This window comes from Ochotona princeps, chromosome X (assembly GCF_030435755.1).
Source record: "Ochotona princeps isolate mOchPri1 chromosome X, mOchPri1.hap1, whole genome shotgun sequence".
NCBI classification, from domain to species: Eukaryota; Metazoa; Chordata; class Mammalia; order Lagomorpha; family Ochotonidae; genus Ochotona; species Ochotona princeps.
Window position 1 is genome coordinate 9,266,908 of NC_080865.1, and position 21,656 is coordinate 9,288,563.

The 21,656-nt window shown below is 49.1% G+C and overlaps 1 protein-coding gene across 3 annotated transcripts; it reads right to left on the reverse strand.

Moving 5' to 3' along the window:
• Positions 1-9,197: 9,197 nt before the first annotated feature.
• On the reverse strand, positions 9,198-19,299 carry FTSJ1 (FtsJ RNA 2'-O-methyltransferase 1). 3 transcript variants are annotated; one of them, XM_058658863.1, is made up of 13 exons: positions 18,714-19,299; positions 18,123-18,320; positions 17,841-17,910; positions 17,655-17,745; positions 16,969-17,047; positions 15,706-15,758; positions 15,554-15,607; positions 15,329-15,431; positions 15,104-15,187; positions 14,506-14,609; positions 14,203-14,400; positions 13,970-14,009; positions 9,198-10,242 (listed from the first exon to the last, which is right to left on the reverse strand). In XM_058658863.1, the coding sequence occupies exons 2-12, from the start codon at positions 18,241-18,243 to the stop codon at positions 13,971-13,973; spliced, it is 996 nt and encodes a 331-aa protein (XP_058514846.1). In that variant the 5' UTR covers positions 18,244-18,320; positions 18,714-19,299; the 3' UTR covers positions 9,198-10,242; position 13,970. The 3 variants fall into 3 exon arrangements, with proteins under 3 accessions (XP_058514846.1, XP_012783236.1, XP_058514847.1); XM_012927782.3 differs by lacking the exon at positions 18,714-19,299 and having other exon boundaries at positions 18,123-18,322; XM_058658864.1 differs by lacking the exon at positions 9,198-10,242 and having other exon boundaries at positions 13,968-14,009.
• Between the last annotated feature and the right edge of the window lie 2,357 nt (positions 19,300-21,656).

Below are 21,656 nucleotides of genomic sequence, written 5' to 3' on the forward strand. Positions count from 1 at the left end.
AGTGGTAGGATCCTGGGCTTGTCCAGGCTCAAGGTCCAAGAATTTCCTCCATCCACAGAGACCATGCTGGGAAATAGATCTTGGACGGCTCTGGGCATGCTCAGGACCATGGTTCCGCTCACAGCCACCATCTTGGTGGGTGGAGTGCAGGTAAGCCTAAGCAGCAGTGTGGGTGTTGAGTGGCTGGGGGAACCCATGCTGGTCCAGACTTCCTGCTAGGGATCCTGGCTCCTATTCCATCTGTGCTAGGTGGGGGCAGGTTCTGGGCTTGTGGGCAGCCAGAGCGCCAACTAGTGCAGGGTTTTGCCTACTGGCTGCCTTGTGGTGAGCTCTGGAGTCTTGGGGGTATGGAATTACTGCCTCGGGACATCCATGGGACATCCATAAGGCCACTGTATGTGTAGGTGAGAAATGAATCCTGAGGGACACCCAACAACAGAGACACTGTACTTGTAGGTAAGCAAGGGGACTGAGTGAGACCTGGGGTTTGGAGGCGAGAGACCTGAAGATCTTTATGGGTCAGACTGATGCACCAGCCCACATGGGAGTCCTGGGTTGGGCTTGTTAGCATGGAATATGGCTGACTACCACATGCCAGTGCACACGCAAGCTATGGCTGGGGGCCTGTCTGGCAGGGCTAGATCCCAGTACCTGACAGTGAGTGTCGGATCAGGGGACAGGTCACATTAGGCTGGGCCATGACACCAATCAGCACGCAAGAGAAACAGGACTGAGGTTGGAGTCTGTGGGGGGATATGTGGGTCCAACCCTATGGAATTACAAGTCCTGCTGGTTAGCTTGAGAGTTGGGATGGTGATGGGTTGAGCTAGGCATGACCATGGAACTCACTGATGTTCACCAGTACTGGGGCTGGGAACAAGGGGAGCAGGTTCAGGCTGCAACACTAGCATCTGGGTCTGGGAGTGGCCCAAATGGGGGAACCTGGGAAACTCTCCTAGTGGGTCATAGCTCACACTGAGGGGCATGTGGTCGAGGCCTGGGTCTTGAGACGACTGGGCAGGGTAGCTCCATCCATCAGAAGTTTGTGAGTTGGTTTTGGAAGGGGCAGAGCAGACAGGGCTGAGCAAACCATAGCCCACTGGCAAGTGCAGAAACCAGGCTGGAGTGCAGGTCATGCCGGGCTAGGCTACCACACCTCCTGGTTTGCATGAGTTGGGGATGAAAGCAGACTGAGCAGGGCCAAGTTTCACACCCGCCAGCGTGAGTTGGGACTGGGGGCCAGCTGGGGTAGACCAGGTTGTAGCATCCACAGCAAAAGCCAAGACAGGTGAGGGGCTATGTTAAGCTGGGTCAGAGAAACCACTGACACGTGCAAGATCAGGCCTGGCTGGGGAGCAAAGGGGACAACCTGACTGGGTTGTGGGTTCCACTGGTGAGCACAGGGGCCAGAGTAGGGGCTGTGGTCTGGTCTGGACATGGATGTAGTCTCCCTCAGCACAGGTGTGGACTGGGTCTGGGGCGTGCAAGACTGGGCTAGACTCCAGCACCCACTGGAGCTCGTGAGAACCAGGATGGGTGTAGGATGGGCTGGGCTATGTCTCTGTACCTGCTGAGCCATGCGTGAGCTGTGTCTGAATATGGACCAGGCTTGGCTGGGCTGTAGCACCCAATAGTAAGAACCGGAATGGATGAGGGCTGGTCAGGAAAGGCCACTGTTCCTGTAGGACAGGAGGTGGACTAAGTAGGGCTGGCACATGGACCCACCAGTGTGCATGAGATCTGGCATTGGGAGAGGTTGTGATGGAGGAGCTTGGCAACTCTTCTATTGGGACACAGTCCCTGCAGGTGAGTACAAGAATCAAGAAAGGGAGAAGCCCAGACCAGGCCAGGTTACGGTTCCCATGGGCTTACCTGTGGCTCAGGTCTGGGGCAAGCCAGGCTGGGCCAGTTCATATCAACCGCTGGCAAGTCTGAGAGCCAGAATGGTGTGTGGGTCATGCCAGGTCAGGCCTCAATACCAGCCAGTTCACATTAGGGTTGGGACTGGGGGCTGGCTGGGCTGGCTAGGCTATAGTGCCCCCCCACTGTGAGCTGGAATTGGGGGTGGGCCGGGCCAGGCTACGGCACCCACTGGCAAATGCTGAAGTGAGGTGGGCCATGCCAGATTGGGCCACAGCACCGAACTAGCACACATGAGACCCGGGGGTGAGCGGGTAAACCCAGTAGAGGGGCTGCAGGGGGCTCCCCTGTTGCACCATTACTCCCACTGGTGAGTGTGGGAGCTGGGATTGGGGGCAGACCAGACCAGGAAGGGCTACAACCCCTGGTTGGCCTACATGTAAGTTGAATCTGGGACATACCAGGCTTGGTGGACTGTACCTACTGGTACGTGCATAAGCCAGAGGGGATGAGGGTTGGTTGGGTTTTGCTGAGCATTAGCTGGAAGATGCTGGCACAGGGGGAAAACTCTGTTGAGCCAAACTATAGTACCACCTGGAAGAGTGCAAGATCCGGGAGTGGGAGTGCACCCAGTAGGGAAACATTGGGCTCCTCCCTCTTGGGCTGCCACTCCAGCTGGTGAGCATGAGAACCAGGACTGGGACAGGCATGGCTAGACAGAGAATGGCACCCACCAGTATGTGTGTGGGCAGGATAGTAGGGCTGGTTGGGTTGAACTGGGCTTCAATGCCTATTGACATGTGTAAGAGCTGAATGGGATGTGGGACAGACAGAACCATCTGCTATACATACTGGCAAGCATGGGAACCAGAGCAGGGAGTGGGCCTGGTGGGAGTTATTGCGGGTTGTTCTGACTAGGCTGCAACTTCCACTGGTTTGCGTGGGGGCCGAGTGTGCAGTAGGCAGGATCGGGTTGGCTGCAATGCCCATTGGTTTGTGTGGAAGACAGTGCTAGACACAGAACTGACCCAGCAATTGCAACTAACAGTGTGCACGTAAGCCAATTTGGGCAACAAACTGTGCCAGACCCTGTATTGGCGTGCACACACAAGAATTAGGTCTGGGATCACCTGATATGAAGTTTCTTTGGGAATCCCCCCAACTGAACTGCTGATCTCAGAACCCCAACCATGAAGAGAAGTGCAGGTTCCATGGTCTGACCATGAAGTGCATGTGTCAGAGCTGGGCCTCCTCAGTGGCTCAGACAGAGCAGTGGACAACATATCCAGGCACACATGGAGGATATGGCAGTCCATCAGAACCTGCAAAGGACACTTGGTACTATGGCAGAGGATGGAGGACAGAACAAATCGATCAACTACCCCAGCTATGTGTTGGCAGTGAAAATCTGGGCAAACAGAGACTCTAAGGTGGAGTATGTCAGGCAGTGGAGTCTTGAGAGATTTCATCGTGATTGGAGTGGCAAGATACGCAGCAATATACGACTGTTGAACTATCAAAACCACTTGAGCTAGACCCTCAGCGTATGCCTCACATTGAGGACTTTGGGATGGTTGGGAGGCTGGGTGTGGCTTCTCCCCTTATCTTTCTCCTCCCCTCAGATACAGGAAGGAAAAAAGAATGTCAAACAGTGGTCTCACCCACTTTCCTCTAGCCCTTAACCTTTCCCACCCTAAACAAATATGTAAAAATTATCAAAAATAAAATTTATACAATTAAAAAAAAGAGTTACATAGAGAGAAAGAGAGAATCTTCTATCTACTTGGTTAACTCCCCAAATGGCAACAACGGTCAGGGCTGGGCCAGGTCAAAGCCAGGAGCCAGAAGCTTGTTCCAGATCTTTCATGTGGTTACAGGGAGCCAAGCACTTGGATCATCTTTGTTACTTGTAACTTGCTAATTTGCAGAAACTGGATCAGACATGGAGCAGCTGGGACTCAAACTGGTGCTCAAATGAGATGTAGGTAGTACAGGCAGTGGCTTTACTTACTGTTACAATGCTGGCACCTTAAGATTTTGTTTTGAAAGGCAGTATGTGTGTGTGTGTGTGTGTGAGAGAGAGAGAGAGAGAGAAAGAGAGAGAGAGAGAACACTACTTGTAGCCATTGAGAGAGAGAGAGAGAGAGAGAGAGAGAGAGAGAGAGAGAGAGAGAACACTTGTAGCCATTGCTCCTTTGTCCAAATGGCTGCAATGGCTAGGGCTGGGTCATGCAAAAGCCAGGTGCCTGGAATGCACCTGGGTGACAAAGGCCCAAGCAGTTGGGCCATATGCTGCTTCCCCAGGTGCATTAGCAGGGAGCTGGATCAGAACTGGAGCAGCCAGGACTCGAACTGTTGCTCATATGGGATCCAGCATCAGTGGTAGTAGCTTAATCTTCTATGCCATGACACCAGTCCCACCTGTCACCATTCTTTGAGGTGCCCTTCCAGCAGCTCTGCCTGGCTGATCATGGCTCCCTTCCCTTGCATCTGGCAGTACTTTCCTGTGGCATAGGCGGGGACCAATGATTCATCCAAGCTTCCTCAAAGCCCCTGTATCATCTAGAAAGACCCAGACACTCACTGTTTCCCTGGGGCTGCCACCAGGCATGAGATCATCCCACTCCACCCACTCTCCTGAAGCAAGGCCTGCACTCATGTTCTGGAAACTCCACAAGCATTACTCATCCTGCAGTGTGGCAAAGCATGGCCCATGGACATGGTTCCATGGATTCTCTTATTTTTTTTTGTGGAAAATGTTTATTTTCATCTCTTAAAAAGGAGAGCAAAAAAGATTTATCTTCCCATCTGCTGGTTCATTCCCCAAATGTCCAAAACAGCCAGGGCTGAGACAGGCTGAAGTCAGAAGCCAGGAACTCTATCTGGATCTCCCATATAGATGGCTGGGGCCCAAGTACTTGAGCCTTCACCTCCTGTCTTGTAATATACATTAACAGGAAGCTGGATTGAAAAGCTTGTAATGCATATTGGGACTCAATCCCAATATGGGATGCTGCCATCCCAAACAGTGGCCACTCAAGGGGTGTGTATGTATGTGTGTGTGGGCGGCGGGGGGGGGGGGGGGGGCTTCATCTCTGGCTTTCTCTGGGCTGCTCATGTCCTTTGTCAGTTCCAGAAACTCTTTCAACACATTCTAGGGACAACACATTGTCTTTCCTTCACTCAAACGCCCACTCCCCTCACACCCAGTAAAATGAGCCTGCTGAAATCACTCCAAAGCTTAGGCAACGGACAAGGGTGCTGCACAAACTTCATAGACAATGAACTTCAAAGATGCTTATTTTGGGCACAAACACATAAAATCCACACATGGGAGAGTTAGTTGCTCATGCTACCGTCACTAAATACCGCAGTCTGGGGGCCTTAAACAATAGGCGTTTATTTTCTCACAGTCTGAAGGCTGGAAGTTTAGGGTCAAGGTGCTTACAGGGTTAGTTCCTTGGTGAGGGCTCCTCTGTGACTTGTCTTTCCTCTGTGCACACACGTGGAGAGAGCAAGCTCTGGTGCCCCTTTGTCTTCTTAGGACACTAGTCCTGTCGAGCTAGGACCCTACTCCTTTGACCTCATCTAACCCCTATCACCTCTATAAAGGCCCTATATCCAATACAGTCAGTTCTCCTTATCTTCAGATCCTGCATCTTCGGATTCAACCTGCCACAGATTGGAAATATCTTTTCAATTGCACCTGTGCTGAACATATGCTGCAGGCTTCCCCCCCCCCTTGTCTTTGTTCCCTAAACAATGCAGTACGACAACTATTCAAACAGCATTTGCCTTGTATTGGGCATTAAAGGTAATCTAGACAGGATTTAAAGTATAGATGAGAGTGTGCATGGTTTTGTGTAAATATGACACCATGTAATAGAAGGAACTTGAGCATCTGTGGACTTGGGCATCCAAGGGGGGAGGGGTCCTGGGACCAGCCCTGCTGAGTACATCAATGGAAAGCTGTAAGTCACCTTGGAGGTTAAGGCTTCCATATTTAAGTATCAATATGATGAAATCCTAATCTAATCTGCCACGGACACAACAGTTATTGGGTGCAGGATGAGAAGTGGCAGGTTGATACCTTCTGCTCAGGGATATGCCCATATAATTCTGTGCACAAAGTATGTGGGGGGAGGAGTTACAACAGGCAGGCAACTTGAACTTCTCTTGTAGACAGTTTTTTTAAGATTTACTCATTCATTTATTTATTTAAAGGGAGAGAAACAAAGAGTCTTCCGTCTACTGGTTTACTTCCCAAATGCCAGCAGTAGCCAGCCAGAAAGGTAGGGTTGGGCCAGGCCAAAACCAGTATCAGATATTCATTTGGACTCTCCCACATGGATGGCAAGAATTGAGCTATCATCTACTGCCTCCTAGAGTCTGCATTAGCAGGGAGCTGGATCAGAGGTGGAGGGGGGACTTCAGGCACTCTGATATAGGACTCAAATAGTAGGCTAATTCACTGATCTGTGACTTTATTCCTAGGGAATATTTTTAAACACTTAAAAAAAAATAAGGGCTGCGATTGAGACACAGCAGGTAAAGCTCCTGGCTTATGGTTTCAACTTGGCCCAAGCTTGCTTATTGTGACCATGAGAAGTGAACCAGTGGATGGAAAAATTTTCCTTTCTCTGTAACTCTGGCTTTTGAAAATAAGTAAGTCAGTCTTTAATTTTTTTAGAGATTCTTTTTATTTTATTTTTAAGTCAGAATTGCAGAGAGAGAGAGAGAGAAATCTTCTCTCTGCTGGTTTACTCCCCCAAATGGCCATCATGGCCAGAGCTGGCCCAGTCAGAAGCCAGGAGACAGGAGCATCTTTCTTCTGGGTCTCCCACATGAGTGCCAGGAACCAAGTACTTGCACTGCTTTTTCCAGGCTATTAGCAGGAAGCTGGATCAGAAGTGGAGAAGGTAGGACTCAAACCGGTGCCCATATGGGATGCTAGCACCACAGGTAGAAGATTAGCCACCACACCAGCCCCTAGGTTTTTTTTTTTTAATGTATTTCATAGAGACAGGCACACAGTAACATCTTACATCCTCTGATTCACTCCTCAAATGCCCACAGTGGTCAGGGCTGCACCAGGCTGAAGGCAGGAACCCAGAACTTTACTTGGGTTTTCCAGGTGGGTGCCAGGGACCCAGGTACTTGAGTTATCCCCTACTGCATTTCAGATACTCATTAGCTGGGGAAACAAAGTGGAGCTGAGACTCGAATCCAGGCATTCCGATAGGTGATATAGGTGTCCTAAGAAGCATGTCAACTACTGTGCCCACCACCTCTTCTTTTTCTTGACATAGAACTCTTTGTTATATTGCAAAGTATTGTACCTTTTTATAGTGTTATAAATTTTAAGATTCAATTAACACACAATGAAACTCACTCTTTTAGTACATAAGCAGTTTTGACCAACAAAAGTGGTTCCATAACACTCTTCCAGAAGCCCAAGGGATCTTGTTACAACCGAAGTCAGCTCAGAGCCCTTCTGGGCTCCAGGCCCCTCCAGGCTCCATGGCCTGCTCTCCAAAGGGCATCCCTGATCTCATCTACCAATGACTCCTCACTCTGTTTCTACCCCACTGGTATCCTCTTTGTTTCTCAGTTGTATCAGGCATACTCCTGCCTCAGAGCCTTTGCACAGGTTTTCCCCATTGCCTGGACCACTTCCTCCCCACAGCCTTCCTGGGTCATTCTGACTGCTGTATGGATCCCTCTAGGTCTCAGAGTCTGGGGTCTGGGCACTCCTGGGATTACACAGATGACACGGCATACATTCCCAATGTCACTAGTCTGGGAGTAAACTAGGGCTACGTTGAACCAGGGTGTGGACATTATAATCCTGGGGTAAAACACATGAGGGTATATATGAAATGACATCAATGAGTTTGTGGAAAAATGCAATTCAAAGATGTTTATTTCATTTGAAAAAATACTTGAAATTTGCTTTAGTTTTTCATAACACATTTCCTATGAACTTTCTGACAATCCGTTTATACACATGCGTTGCTACATTTTGGGTAAGCAGTCCCAGGGTCATGCTGGTCACAGTGTGGACAATGTTGGGGTCGCCTTGGGGTGCCGTGTCTGTGTGATCACACAGAATTCAGAGTGGGCACTCTTAAAGCACACCAAGCTGGGAGATATACTCTTGAGGACACCTAATATGGAGGTATGTGACCATTTGGAGTCACCCAGATGGAGATAAGAACAGGACTAAAAACACGAATAGGGAACAGATGGCAAATAAGACAGGGGCATCCCTGGATTGGCACAAGCTTGGCTATAGCCACCCCTGTGGGTCCACATTGATGACGTGGACACTTGTGGGGTCACTGAAGGAGGGTTGATGGCTCTCTGAGTCATAAAAATTGCAGGAAGGCCATCCCTAGGGTCCCAAAGACTCAATGCAGGCACTTGTGGACTCAGCCCTAGTGGTATAGATTCCGCTTTTGGGATGCATGGCCACACAGCCTTCTGCATGAACATTTGGGTCATTCTTAGCCCTGGACGCACAGGCGGGTATTGTTACTGCTGTGGCCAGACTAGGGCATAGCCACACCCCTATAAACATACCCTTCAGAGTGTGACACCACTTTGGACTGGGCACTGGTACCTGCTGTCATAGACTTATGCATTCTTTAGGGATCACCCAGACAGCCGTTCGACAATTCCTGGGTCAGTCAGGTGAAGAAAAAAGCCTCTGAGTCCCAGAGAACATGTTTCTGAATACACAGGATTAAATTGGTTCTCGTTGCCTAGCTGGGGAGTTTGTCAGCTCCTTGTTCAGCTGTTCCGCTTTAAGACTGCAAACAGGGGTGACTTCGACTGACTTTCCAACACTCCTGAGGGGTTTGTTCACCTAGAGAATGAATTCTGGGGAACTATTTGGTAACTGCTTAGATCTGTGTACCCTTTCATGGATTTGTAAAAACTAACACAATAGGGCCTGGCACAATAGCCTAGTGGCTAAATCCTTGCCTTGCATGTGCTGGGATCCCATGTGGGCACCAGTTCGTGTCCCGGCAGCACCACTTCCCATCCAGCTCGCTACTTGTGGCCTGGGAAAGCAGTCGAGGATGGCCCAAAGCCTTGGGACCCTGCATCCGTGTGGGAGACCTGGAAGAGGCTCTGAGATCCTGACTTCAGATTGCCTCAGCTCTAGCCATTGTGGTTACTTGGGGAGTGAATCAGTGGATGGAAGATCTTTCTGTCTTTTTCTCTGTATATCTGACTTTTCAATAAAAAGAAATAAATCTTTAAAAAAGATAACAAAACAAAATTTTACTTTTTATTGAGACAGAGAACTCCCAAATGTCTACAACGTTGGGGCCAAAGCTGGAAGCCAGGAACTTATTCCAGGTCTCCCACACAAGTGGCAGGAACTCAATTATTTGAGCCATCATCCTTGGTGCCTCCAGGGGTCTGTAATGGCAGGATGTTAGAATCAGGAGCTGGAAATGAACCCAGGTACTTCAGATAAAGGGTGTGGGTTGTCTCAATCCCCAGGCTAAATGCTTGCTTCCAGAATATTTAAAAAATTGCACATTGTCCATATGAGTACTCACATACACAAAGATCAGGGCATTTAAAAAAGGTCCTGAAAAGATGGAATTAAGTTTATTTTGTTACAGATTGAAATCTATGCAGTTTTCCCATAAAATGTATTTCAGACAAACTTTGGGGAAGACTCCTCACTTATGCACAAATCTCAAAAATGTCTATGCTCAAAGAAACTTATTTCCAATTCTACTTTCCATGAACTTCTTGAAGAACCCCTCCATATTAAAATGGGATTCCATTACACTGAAATTTAATTATTGCTATATATGAAATTGAAAAAAATTGGGGTGTGGTAACATTTGGGGCTTTTTAATCAAAACAGTGGATTTTAAAAATCTGCTATCATTCACAGTGGTGACAAACAGAAACAATATTGCCATATGCCTCCAACTGTAATATTACATTAAAAGGGTATTTTTGCATCCATGAGAAAATCATAGGTACAGTGTTTTCTATTGTGGTTTGTTGCCAGTATTCAGTACTGGGAATCAAGTTCAAGATCAGTTATTCATGAAACTATGTGGCATGAATATATAGATTCCCTGATTTCTATGCAAGTGAACACCCTCAGGTTTCAGGGGGGAAACTGGAAATAATTAGGGCATCCCTGGGAGAGGCTTAGAGAAGAGGTAGGACCTCCGTCAAGAATTCATCACCTCACATTCGGATTTGTTCCTTGTTGTCTCTGTGGTGGCTCTTGCAGATTCCAATGACATGGCTTGCCTGTTTAGGCCCCATGGCTGACATGATATTGAAAATAGCTTCAACTCAAGTTCTGGCATCCCTGATATTAGGCAGCCTGTTCATTTTTACCTGAAGGGGAAAGAAACAGTAATAAACCACAGAAATATACATGCTTATTTGCTTTCACTGTAATACTTTTGTTCACCGAATTGCCAACAGTTTGTAGTCCTCTCTCCGATGTGGAGAAAGAGAAATGCATGAAATGTGTTCAGTTTAATGAGCAAAGATGCCAAGGTGTTATTCTACCCATAAGGTAGGTGTTCATTGACTCTGTGGTGTGGTCTCGACACATACTACGATTTCAAGGGGATATAGTACCAGTCAGAACATTCTAGCATCCTCTGGCATTTCATAAGACACAGACAGCATTGCTTAGGAGCCTTGTAGCTCGTTTCTCAGGAATGAATGGGCATACATAGAGCTCTAATAGGTAACATTCAACAGCTTGCACACTGGCTATATCTTTACACTTGTAGCAGTGAGTAAGATGATTCTAATGGCTACACATCGTTCCAAACACTTGATTTTAGCTTGTATTTCCCCTTTGAGCAGCTTTTTCACAGCTTACTGGCCATTCTTATCTTTCTTAAAAAGTATTCATCTGTTCGTGTGAAAGGAAGAGTCAAAGACTGAGAGCTCTTTCATCCAGTGGCACACTCCTCCCCAAAGGGCCAACACCTGGGGCTGTGCCAGACTGAAACCAGGAGCCAGAAGCTCCATCTGGGTATTCTATGTGGGTGACAAGAACTCAAGGAAGAGGGTTGCCATTGTGGTATAGTGGGTTAAGACGCAGCCTGCAAGCACCACCATGCCATATGGTCACCACTGAGAGTCCCAGCTGCTCCACTTCTGATCCAGTTCCCTGCTTGTGACCTGGGAAAGCAGCAGAGAATGACACAAGTTCTTGTTTCCCTGAACCTAGGTGGGAGACCCAGATAAAGTTCCTGGCTGCTGGCTTTGGTTTGGCTCAGCCCTGGCCAGTGTGGACCAGCAGATGTAACATCTCTGTCTCCCCTTCTCTCTGGAACTCTTGCTTTTCCGATAAATAAAATAAATCTTAAAACAAAACAAAACAAAAATATGGGCCCGGCATGGTAGCCTAGTGGCTAAAGCTCTCACCTTACACGTGCTGGGATCCCACATGGGCACTGGTTTGTGTCCTGGCCGCCCGGCTTCCCATCCAGCTCCCTGCTTGTGGCCTGGGAAAGCAGTCGAGGACGGCCCAAAGCCTTGGGACCCTGCTCATGTGTGGGAGACCTGGAGGAAGATCCTGGCTCCTGGCTTTGCAGAGGCTTAGCTCTAGCTGTTGTGGCCACTTAGGCAGTGAATCAGTAGATGGAAGATCTTCCTCTCTGTTTCTCCTCTCTGTATATCTGACTTTCCAATAAAAATAAATAAATCTAAAACAAAACAACTTAAGGCTTTCCCAGGCACATATATTAGCAGGGACCTGGATAGGATCCTGAGCAGCTGAGACTCAAACTGTTGCCTGATGTAGGATGTAATTAACCCAAATGGCGGCTTAACCTACCCTGCCCCAACTTTGCCCCTTACTTTCCTATTTTTCCCTTTATTGATTTAGAAGACTTCTTTAATACTAAGGATACAATATACTAGGGTATAAGTACTTTTTCCTAGCGCGGTTAGCAACATCAATTTTGTCTCAGCCTTTCCAGTCCTTTACTCAACCACTAATCACAACACTACAAACACTTTGCCTCGAGTCCTTGGTCCTTGTTTTACTTATCCCATACTCCTTTTACTTATTATGTATCAGGGTACTTCAAGAAGTTCAGGGGGAAACTGAATTTTTAAAGATTTATTTATTTTTGTTGGAAAGTCAGGTATACAGAGAGGAGGAAGATCTTCCATCTGTTGACTCACTCCCCAAGTGGCCGCAATGGCCAGAGCCAAACCAATCCGAAGCCAGGAGCCAGGAGCTTCTTCCGGGTCTCCCACATGGGTGCAGGATCCCAAGGCTTTGGGCCGTCCTTGACTGCTTTCCCAGGCCACAAGCAGGGAGCTGGATGGGAAGCCGGTTTGCAGGGATTAGAACCAGTGACCATAAGGGATCCCAGCATGTGTAAGGTGAGAACTTTAGCTGTTAGGTCACCATGCTGGGCCCCCCAAAAAATGAATTTGAAACATAAGCTTGTCATGCCAGCATGCTGGCATAGTAGGCTAAGCTTCTACCCGTAGCGATAGCATTCTATATGGGCACAGGTTCGTGTCTTGGCTGCTCTACCTCCAATTCAGCTCCCTGATCTTATGCCTGGGAAAGCAATGGAGGATGGCTCAAGTGCCTGAACTGCTGTACCCATGTGGGAGACCTGGAAGAGGCTCCTGATCAACTTACTCTGGCTATTGTGGCCATGTGGGGAGTGAACTGGCAGACAGAACATTTATCTGTCTCTTCCCCTCTCTCTGTAACTCTGCCATTCCAATAAACATCAAATACATCTTTAAAAAAAGAAAGAAGGGTAAGCTTATTTTGCTGCAGAATATTGTGAAATGCACACATACAAGTGGTCTTGAAGATGTTCATGGAAAATGTGTATTTATCTATTAACAAAAGGATGACTATGGATGCTTGTGCAGTGAACAGCACGGCCAGAAGCACATGTGGGACATGACAGCCAGCTCAACTAGGCCAGCAGGCACATCGACTGCCTTGTAAGAGAATGAAATCAGAATAGGTTGGACAATTCTCCTGGCCAAGCTTTGCAACAAGTGTCTGGGTCTGTGGATGCACTAAGCCTATAGACCTTGGCAAGATTTTTTCAACCCTGGTACCATGAAGCCAATCATGTCTCAGAACTTTCAAAGACACTCAAAAGGGTCTGGTGTGGTAGCCTAGTAGCTAAAGTCCTCGCCTTGCACACGCTGGGATCCCATATGGGTGCTGGTTCTAATCCCAGCAGCCCCGCTTCCCATCCAGTTGCCTACTTGTAGCCCGGAAAAGCAGTTGAGGACGGCCCAAAGCCTTGGAACCCTGCACCTGTGTGGGAGACCTGGAAGAGGTTCCTGGTTCCTGGCTTCGGATTGGCGCAGTTCCAGTCATTGCAGTCCCTTGGGGAGTGAATCAATGGACGGAAGATCTTCCTCTCTGTCTCTCCTCCTCTTTGTATATCTGACTTCCCAATAAAAATAAAATAAATCTTTTAAAAAACCCCCCAAACCACTCAATTGAGAACACTCTTCCTCATATCAGGGTCTCTAAGGTGTTAATGGAGTGATCGCCTCCCTCCCCACACGCTGATGTAGTCTGACAGCAAGAAGCGGCCCCTTCCCTCTCTCTCCCCAGCAGATACAGGAGACAAAAAAGAACAGAACTGAAACACTTGTTGTCCCACTCAGCTTCCTCTGTACCTCAACCCTCCCAACCCTCACTGGAGGCCCACGTGGGCAAGCATCCCTTTCAACTATGTAAATAATATCAAAAATAAAATATACATTTTTAAAAGAATGCATAGATGTCACACCTTCACAGACCCCTTACCCAGGTCAGCAGCTCCGGAGCTGAGACTTGTGTCTGCTTTGTCCTTTGTTCTACTTCCAAGCCTGGAACCATGCCTGGGCCCACAGTATGTGCTTGGTGTTTAACGAATTGTTGCCTCAATTTGTAAAAAATGCTCCTAGTAGTCCCTGGCACACCCTAAGAGATGCTTAGCAAAGCTGGGGTCACTGTAATCTTAGGAGTTGGTGGAGAAATCTCCAAGATAATATTTGAATGTTTTTCTTCACAGGTACCCTTATGCAAACCCAGAGATGAAAAAATAAAGGTGAACTTACCCACCTTAATATGAACAATTAATTTCAATTCCATTCTCTTCTACCTACGCAGGACAAAGAAATGGGATTCATATAAGTTGGTTCCAATGTTTCTATTCCTATGCTTGGTTTTATATACTGAGTTCTACAGCTATGGGAGACAAGGAAGAGAATTTTGGCCTTAGAACCAAGTGATTCAGGGCAGACAGAGGCATACTGGGAAGCAGTCAATATGGGCTCAGAACCCCATTTCCAGACCTCAGGAGCAAGCAGGGTATGGCGCTGAGGAGTGGCCAGGGGCTGGGACAAAGTGTCCACTCTGCTGATTGGGCAATCCTGAGAGCGAATCTCCTTGGCCAGCTGTCCCTTCTTCTTCAATGTGCAGGCCTCCTTGTACGGGGGTGAGATAGGGGGCTGGGTGGGGGGCGTGTACTTGTACTCGGAGCCATCCTGTAACTGTAAGGGATGCAAGACAAGGGAAGAAGATGAGGACCTGGGAACCTAGAACAGCTCCCTGTCCCCAATCCCCACCAATTCCTGTCGATTGGATTGGGCACTCACGTGCAGTGGGTAACTCCGGTCTGAATCATAGGCGCTCAGGTCCCCACAAGTCACAAAAGGTACAATGATGCGGGTAGGTCCATCCAATTGGTTGAAATCTGGGTCTTAGGAATAGGCACAAACAAACTCAATACAGGGTCAGGACACCAGGGGCCAGTCACAGGTGTCACGTCCTCCCCATGTGTCTACCAGTCCACCCCATCCCTCCTCATCAGAAAGCTTTTACCCCTTCAAAAACATCTGCTGCTTTCTCGTGGCAATTTATGTCCACCTGCCATTTTATTGTCAGTTGTCAGGACCTTATCTCCTTCTACTAGGGGGTGAGACGAAGACCCTACATGGGCAAACCTTCCATAGAGGGCTGAGGTTTCTAAACCCCTGGGTGTTTCTGAGGGAGAGAACTGTCACTAGGTTTAAGAACTACCCCTAAGGAGAGTTAACTGGGTTCAAGAGCCTGTTGGGATCAAATATCCAGAAAGGGTAGACTCGGGGGTACATGGGTGAGATAAAGTGAATGAGTAGCTGGGTGTGTGTGTGTGTGTGGGGGGGGGAACACAAGAGTTTGCCCAGGGACGGAGCACGTGGATCTGGCTCTTACCATAGGCATGGTCCAGCAGGGGCTTGCTCAAGTCTGGCTTGAAGCCCTCAGGAGGGTCATAACCTTGACAGACAGCAAACGCCTCTGTATGGTGGGGGGAAGGAGGAATGTGGAGTGAGGGTGTCTGCTGCCATCCCCATCCCATGCAGGCTGTGCCCTGGGAGATTGCCTCTGCCCACCTCCCCAACCCAGCTTCCGCCCTGGCTTGCTTTGCCCTACACTGACCGATGCTGGAGTTCCGGCTGCTCCTGGGCTTGGCACAGAGCACGCTGGAGAAGAAGATGCGTAGCTGACTGTATACTAGTGTCACATCCCGGCCTCGGAATATCTGGGGGAGGGGTGAGAGGGGAAGGGTGGGAGGGAGGGAGTGGTGAGGGTAGCTCACAGGGACCTCATGCTCCACTCTGTGGGGACGCTCGCAAAATCCCCTATCCCTGTCCTGAATCTTACCTTGGCCACAAGGCAGCCTCCCGGCTTTAGGACATGCGTGGCAATATTCAGAGCCTGTGGGCAGCACAGATAGCTGAGATGGAGGCGGAGGCAGCCGGGGGGGGGGGGGGGGGCGGGGGCGAAGGAGGGCGGGGACTGCAAAGGTTACTCACTGCTAGGAGGAGCTGGGCCTGCATATACTCATCGACATCATGGAGACCAGTGACTGCAGTAGGAGGAACAGTGTTAGGGGGCCCGGTGACTTCTTATGCTGCCACTTAGAATAGCTGGAAAATGTCACTTTGGGGGTTCCCTCCTGCCAAGGCTCTGGATGCAACTGCAGCTTGCCACTGCCTGCCTAGGCAGAGCTGCCAACCCTCAGCAGTTGCAAAGCACCTCATGGGTAAGTCGTATTGCCATGTCTACCTGCCGCACACATGGCTGCCCCAATCTGCAGCTTCATCCAGCAGACTCCCATCTCCCACAGGGCTAAAACCAAACTCAGCTCCCCTCCCAAATCTGCTCCTTTCAGTACTTTGGGCTAAAAACCCTATTAGGGACCTTTAGTCTCCATCCTCATACCCAGCCCCTAGTCAGTCCTCTCCTCATCCCCGCATCCCAGTCAGTAATAAAACTCATCAGCTTGGCTCTCAAAGCACCTGCAGCTTCTCCTGACCATTGCAGCGGCCCACTCCTGAGGCCCCCTGCTTCCACTCTTGCTCCTCTCCCTACTCATAGTAGCCTGAGAGATCCTGGCATCGCTCCTGGCATCGCTCCTGGCTTGCTCTGAGCTCTCCAGGACCCACAAAGCCCTACAGGCTCTGGCTCCTGTCACTCTCAGTCATTGTGTCCCAATGACAATGAACTCCTTGCTGTGCCTCACACACACTGAGCACCCTCTGGCCTCAGGGCCTTTGCATGCCTTCTCCTACTGATGAACCATGGCCTCCTCCCCCACTTCCTCTCAGCCTCTATTGACAGCTCAGGGAGGTGCTCCTCATCTAACTTTCCTCATTGATGCCAACAGGTGCTCTCTTCTTTCCTGCTTCCTACATTCCCCTACGGCCACCTATTGCCTCCTAACATGCCATATAGCCCAATTATTGGCTTTCATTTCCACCTGCTCCTAATAGAACATCAGCTCCACAAGGTCGAGCCTAGTGGAACATATTCACAGGTCTTTCCCCCAAACATAATAGATACTCAGCAAAGCTGTGTCCAGTGGCTGGCTGACTACAAGAATGAGTGGCCAATGGAACTGTGCATTTGCAGAGATGACAGAGGTGGAAAGGAGGCAGCAGAGGGTGGGGAGAGGCTGAGAAGGATGAGGAGAGGCAGGGAGCACCTGAAGAGGTCAGGAAGTCAACTGAGGTGGCAGATCCCGGGGAGCAAGCAGCTGAGAGGCCCTACCTGGCTTTGCACCCATTGCCGCTTACCATCAGGAGCCCCGTCACACACCACCAGGTCTGCAGGGCAGCCCTCAAAGTGCTGGATGATCTCCTGGGCAGTGGACAGCTACAGAGAGAACGAAAGATGAAGGGAGCAGGAAGAGGAAGAGGGAGAGAGTCAGAATGAGAATGTGTGGTCCCAGGGATTTATACTCTGGCCCTTTGGTAGCACCTGCCTATGTTCTGGCTCCTAGTCTTCCCTGGGTCAGCCAAATTCTCAGGCTTTGCACACCCAAGACCAGGTTTCTTTCTTCTCTTCCATTCTCTTTCCTTTCCTTCTCTCTTTGAATGTTTGTCAACTTCCACATTCCCAGGGAAATGGCCAGGGATACATTGTAACGTAACGTTTGGATACAACAGTGCTCTCAAAAGAGCAGGCTGTAGCGGTCTTAGCTTCAATATACCTCTATGTTCACATAATAAAGAAACAGGAAAAATCTCCACTATAAAATCACATAGAACCGTTTCTTGCTTTTTATTTTGAAAGGCTTGGTTTCATCTCTGGGGACTCGATCTCTCTGTTTGCTTTCTCAGTCTGCTTCTCTTTGTCCTTCTCCTATTTTGTTTCTACCACCTTTCCTCTCCTTCCATTTCCCATTTGGTCTGAAAGAGGGCTTTCTGCCAGAACCGCCCCCTTCCCCTGCCCCGCAGTGTGCCGCGAGCCATGCTCTCACCTGGGTGATGTCCCCCTGGATCTGGATCACACCCGGGAGTGGAGCCATCGTCTGCAGGTCCACAGCCACCACTCGGCCAGGCTCTTGGCTCCTACAATGACAACACGACTCAGCCAGATTTTTGGTTCTGGCTGTGCCTTTCCTAACACACATTCCTAGGCCCCCCTGCTGGGCTCCCAGACTCACCCAATCTTCTGGCTCAACACCTGGCTCCAGCTGCCCGGAGCTGCACAGAGGTCAACAGCTCGTGTCACACCTGGACACACACAGTGAAAGGACACAAGTTGGTTGTGCCTCACCTCATCAACCTGGGGTTCCTGCCAAGGGTATCCCTTGTTCCTGGTGTGCACCCACATCTCCCAACTGCCCAGGTGGCCAACTTCCTTTCCTGCCTGTGTCCCTTCCCCAGATTCCCATCAGGTTGGAATCACCCTCTCCCTTCCCCTTCCCTTGTCACCAGTCAGGCACCTGCAAAGAGGTGGAATTCCTCATCTAGTTGTAGCAGTTTGAAGGCACTGCGGGCACGCCAGCCATTCTCCTTGGCCAGGCGGTAGTAGACATCTCGCTTGTCCTTCGATGTCCGTCCCATCTCACACTGCCCAGGGACCTGTGATGGTCAGCTGATGCCGCCTGGAGCTCGAACCAGGTGACTCTACTACCACTTGCCTGCCGAGGTGGAGAGAACCACGGAAATCCTAGTGTGCTCTTCCGCCCTCCCCCATATGCCAGCTCTCTTAGCATCCTTTCCGTCCATATGTTACATTGCTCTCCACTCACGTGGAACATCATCATCTATGTCCCATTATCTTTGCGTTGCTCACTCTACTGCTCCCTCGTTAATCAAGCAATGGACACATTCCATTGACCCAAACACTACATGAAGTCCCAGGTTATCATCCAACCACTTTCTGACTCTTACAGTTCTCCCTCCCCGATTTTCCAATAACCACAAAGTCCATGGCTCCAGTGGGCGCCCAAGGTTCTCCTCCGAGGCTCTAGCTACACAGCTGTGCCCCTATACTCCCTTCCTACCCACCCAGCACGCTTGGGTGCACAAACCTTGGGGGCTAAAGCCCAGAAGATGTCAGTGCAATGGGGATTGTGCAGCGGCAGCTCCCAGGGCAATCCAGGCTTCTTCCTTCGCTGGCTGGGACAGTTCAGTCGTGCCTAGAAAACCTCGCCTTGGACGCAAGTCCTCGGGACTCCAGGGCCTTCCTCAACTTTCCGAGCGGTATGAAGCAGTTAATCAGGAAGTCAGTCCACTTGCAGCCTGAGCCCCGGCAAGAGCGCAGCCGGTGAGCAAAAGTAAGGCTTCAGTTTGTGTTCCGAGCAGTCCTTAACGCTGCTCGCACATGTCTAAAGGTTAAAGCAGTCGGCATGGTGGGCAGCTCACAGCAGCAGCGAGACCTGGAACCGATCTGAACGTACAACGTGTGTCCCGTCATCTTGGGTCGACGTAGCTAAGTAACAGGAACTGCTGCACCCAGCATGCAACGGGCATGACCAATGCGGGCCAAACTCCCGCACGGCCTGGCTGAAACGTTGCGTAGCACCAGAGCTGTCTTTGTTCTTTTGTTCCAAGGCCAAGTTCGATTTCCTCTCTCGCCCCTCCCTTCTTGGATCGTGGCGGGGGTTGGGGTGTGTGGAGAGAATGGTGGTGGCGGGGAGCTGCCGTTGAGCACGAGGACTACATTTCCCAAGATGCAATGTGCTCGATGACGCCCATTCGATTTCCTCTTGGCGCGAAGATGAATTGCCTCTGCTGTTGTCTCTGTGACAAGGACAGTGTGTTGATGGCCTGTGTAATTGCTCAGAAGCTACTGGGTTGGAAAATGGCAATGTTGAATGGTACAGATTTCATGCAACTGTAAGGGTACCTTAAATAGGTATAGCTTACGATGTGTTTCTGCATATTTAGGTATTTCTGCATTCTTCACGCACTTTGGACTCCGGCTCTAATACAGATAAAGACCAAGATCCAGTGTATAAACACAATAACGGTAGAAATGACATCAATAGGGCTGGCGCGGCAGCCTAGTGGCTAAAATCCTCACCTTGCATGCACCTTCATCCCATATGGGCATTGGTTCACGTCTTGGCTTTGCCATTTCCCATCCAGTCCCCTGCTTGTGGCCTGGGAAAGCAGTCAAGGACGGCCCAAAGCCTTGGGACCCTGCACCCGCGTGGGAGACCCGGAAGAGGTTCCTGGCTCCTGGTTTTAGATCAGATCAGCTCTGGCCTATGCAGCCACTTGGAGAGTGAACCAGCAGACTGAAGAATGTATCTTCTTGTGTAACTGTGTTACAATGATATCAATATAATAATAGAAATATTCTAGCCTTTGCTGTGTGCTGGATGCCATACTAGGTGCTCTTAGGTGCTGGTAAATGGTTAACTGGTTTTCCGGAAGGGAAGCTGTGCTTTTTAACCTTTGTCACCTTCCATGCTTTGCACAACAGCTACTGAAGTGCAGTCATGGACCCTGGAGGTACGGGAAAAGCACTGCAATCTCTTCTTTCTGCCATGCAGATCAAAATCAGGAAAGGCACTCTCAGCCACTGCTTTGGCCATCCAGACAACACAGGGCTTGGGACTGCTCTGCTACTTAGGAACTGCAGAGTTTATTACTTATAAATCCATTGCATTGGATTCTAAGTTTAGAGCATCCCATTTTTTTCCTCTCCAGATAACGGACAAGCAGCTTCGTGAAGCCGTACAAGCTGGTCCCCAACATGCTCCTGAGTTCTTACCTTTGTGTACTCTTATTTCTTTCAACGGTCAAGTGAGGTGGCTAATTTCATTGCACCCAATTTATAGATGAAGAAAAGGAGGCAATAGAGGATGCATATTACTAGGGTATGTAAGCTTAGACTACTTTCCGTAATGTGTGTGATGAAGAATATTATTCATTTTTTCATGATAATTTATCTTATGTTTGATGATGTTTACACAGTTTTCCCTTTCAAGGGATGCATGCCCATGCGAATCACCCATCAGGGTGGGAAGGGTGGAGGGATGGCAGAAGGTGGGTGAGACAATTGTTTCCATGTTTTTCTTCCTGTATCTGGGGGAAGTGGGGAGAGAATGGGAGAGAGCTACTCCCAGCAGCCCAACTGCGTCAGTGCCTGGGGATGGGGGATGAGCACTTGATGTCATCCTAGGGTTCCTGATGTAGAGCTTGTTCCGAGGGTACTGCTTGAGTGGGTTTGTATTCACATTTCTGTATAGAAATCTAGACAGATGTATAATATTTCTAGCTACTTGAGCTATACAGCAAAGAGAACAAATGTAGATACATATGCCATTTTATGTAAATATCAAAATAGAACGGAATGCATTTTGCACATATTCCTGAGTCTCAAATAAATGTGTTATACATAAGTATAATGCTAACATTGTATATGAATATTGTAAATATCAAAATAGAATGGTATGTATTTTTCACATTTTCCTGAGTCTGAAATAAATGTATTATACATGAGTATAATGCTAATATTATATTTGAGTATGTGGATATGCCAGTATCTGGATCCATTTCTTTTGGAAAGGACGAAATACAGAGTTCATGATGTAACTATAATGTTATGTCAGGTGGCGATCACAGGTAAGAATAGTGAGGTTAGATGAAAGGTAGGAAGAAGAACGGAGGGGACTTGCTGTTTCAGAGAGCACTCAGGGAAGACTTTGGAGCTGAGGAGCCGCAAGGGAGCGCCCCCTAGTACTTGTTGGAGGAAGTGCACTCCGGGCCGAGGGAGCGCCAAATTCGAAGGGGAAATAAATTTGCTGAGGACTCAAGGAGCTGAGCCCTTGAGCCCTGGTGGCTTGGACCGGGAGCTTCAGCACACAGAGATCCCGATTCTTTGGTCCACACTGCTGCTTTCCCGCCCTGAGCATGGGGGCCCGGGGATCCGCCCTTCAGTGGCAAGTTTCCTTCCTCTCTTCAGGCTGGCCTGGTGCTTCGAGGTTTCATGCGGGGCGGGGAAGGAGCAGAGTCCCTGAAGG

What these genes read in the sequence shown, in the direction of transcription:
- FTSJ1 (XM_058658863.1), bottom strand. Translation starts at nt 18,243, where the DNA reads ATGGGACGGACATCGAAGGACAAGCGAGATGTCTACTACCGCCTGGCC. An exon ending in CCTGCTGGACCATGCCTATG is followed by an intron (nt 14,610 to 15,103) that starts GTAAGAGCCAGA and finishes CCTATTCCTAAG; the next exon opens with ACCCAGATTTCAACCAATTG. An exon ending in ATACCCTGCTTGCTCCTGAG is followed by an intron (nt 14,010 to 14,202) that starts GTCTGGAAATGG and finishes TGTCCTGCGTAG; the next exon opens with GTAGAAGAGAATGGAATTGA.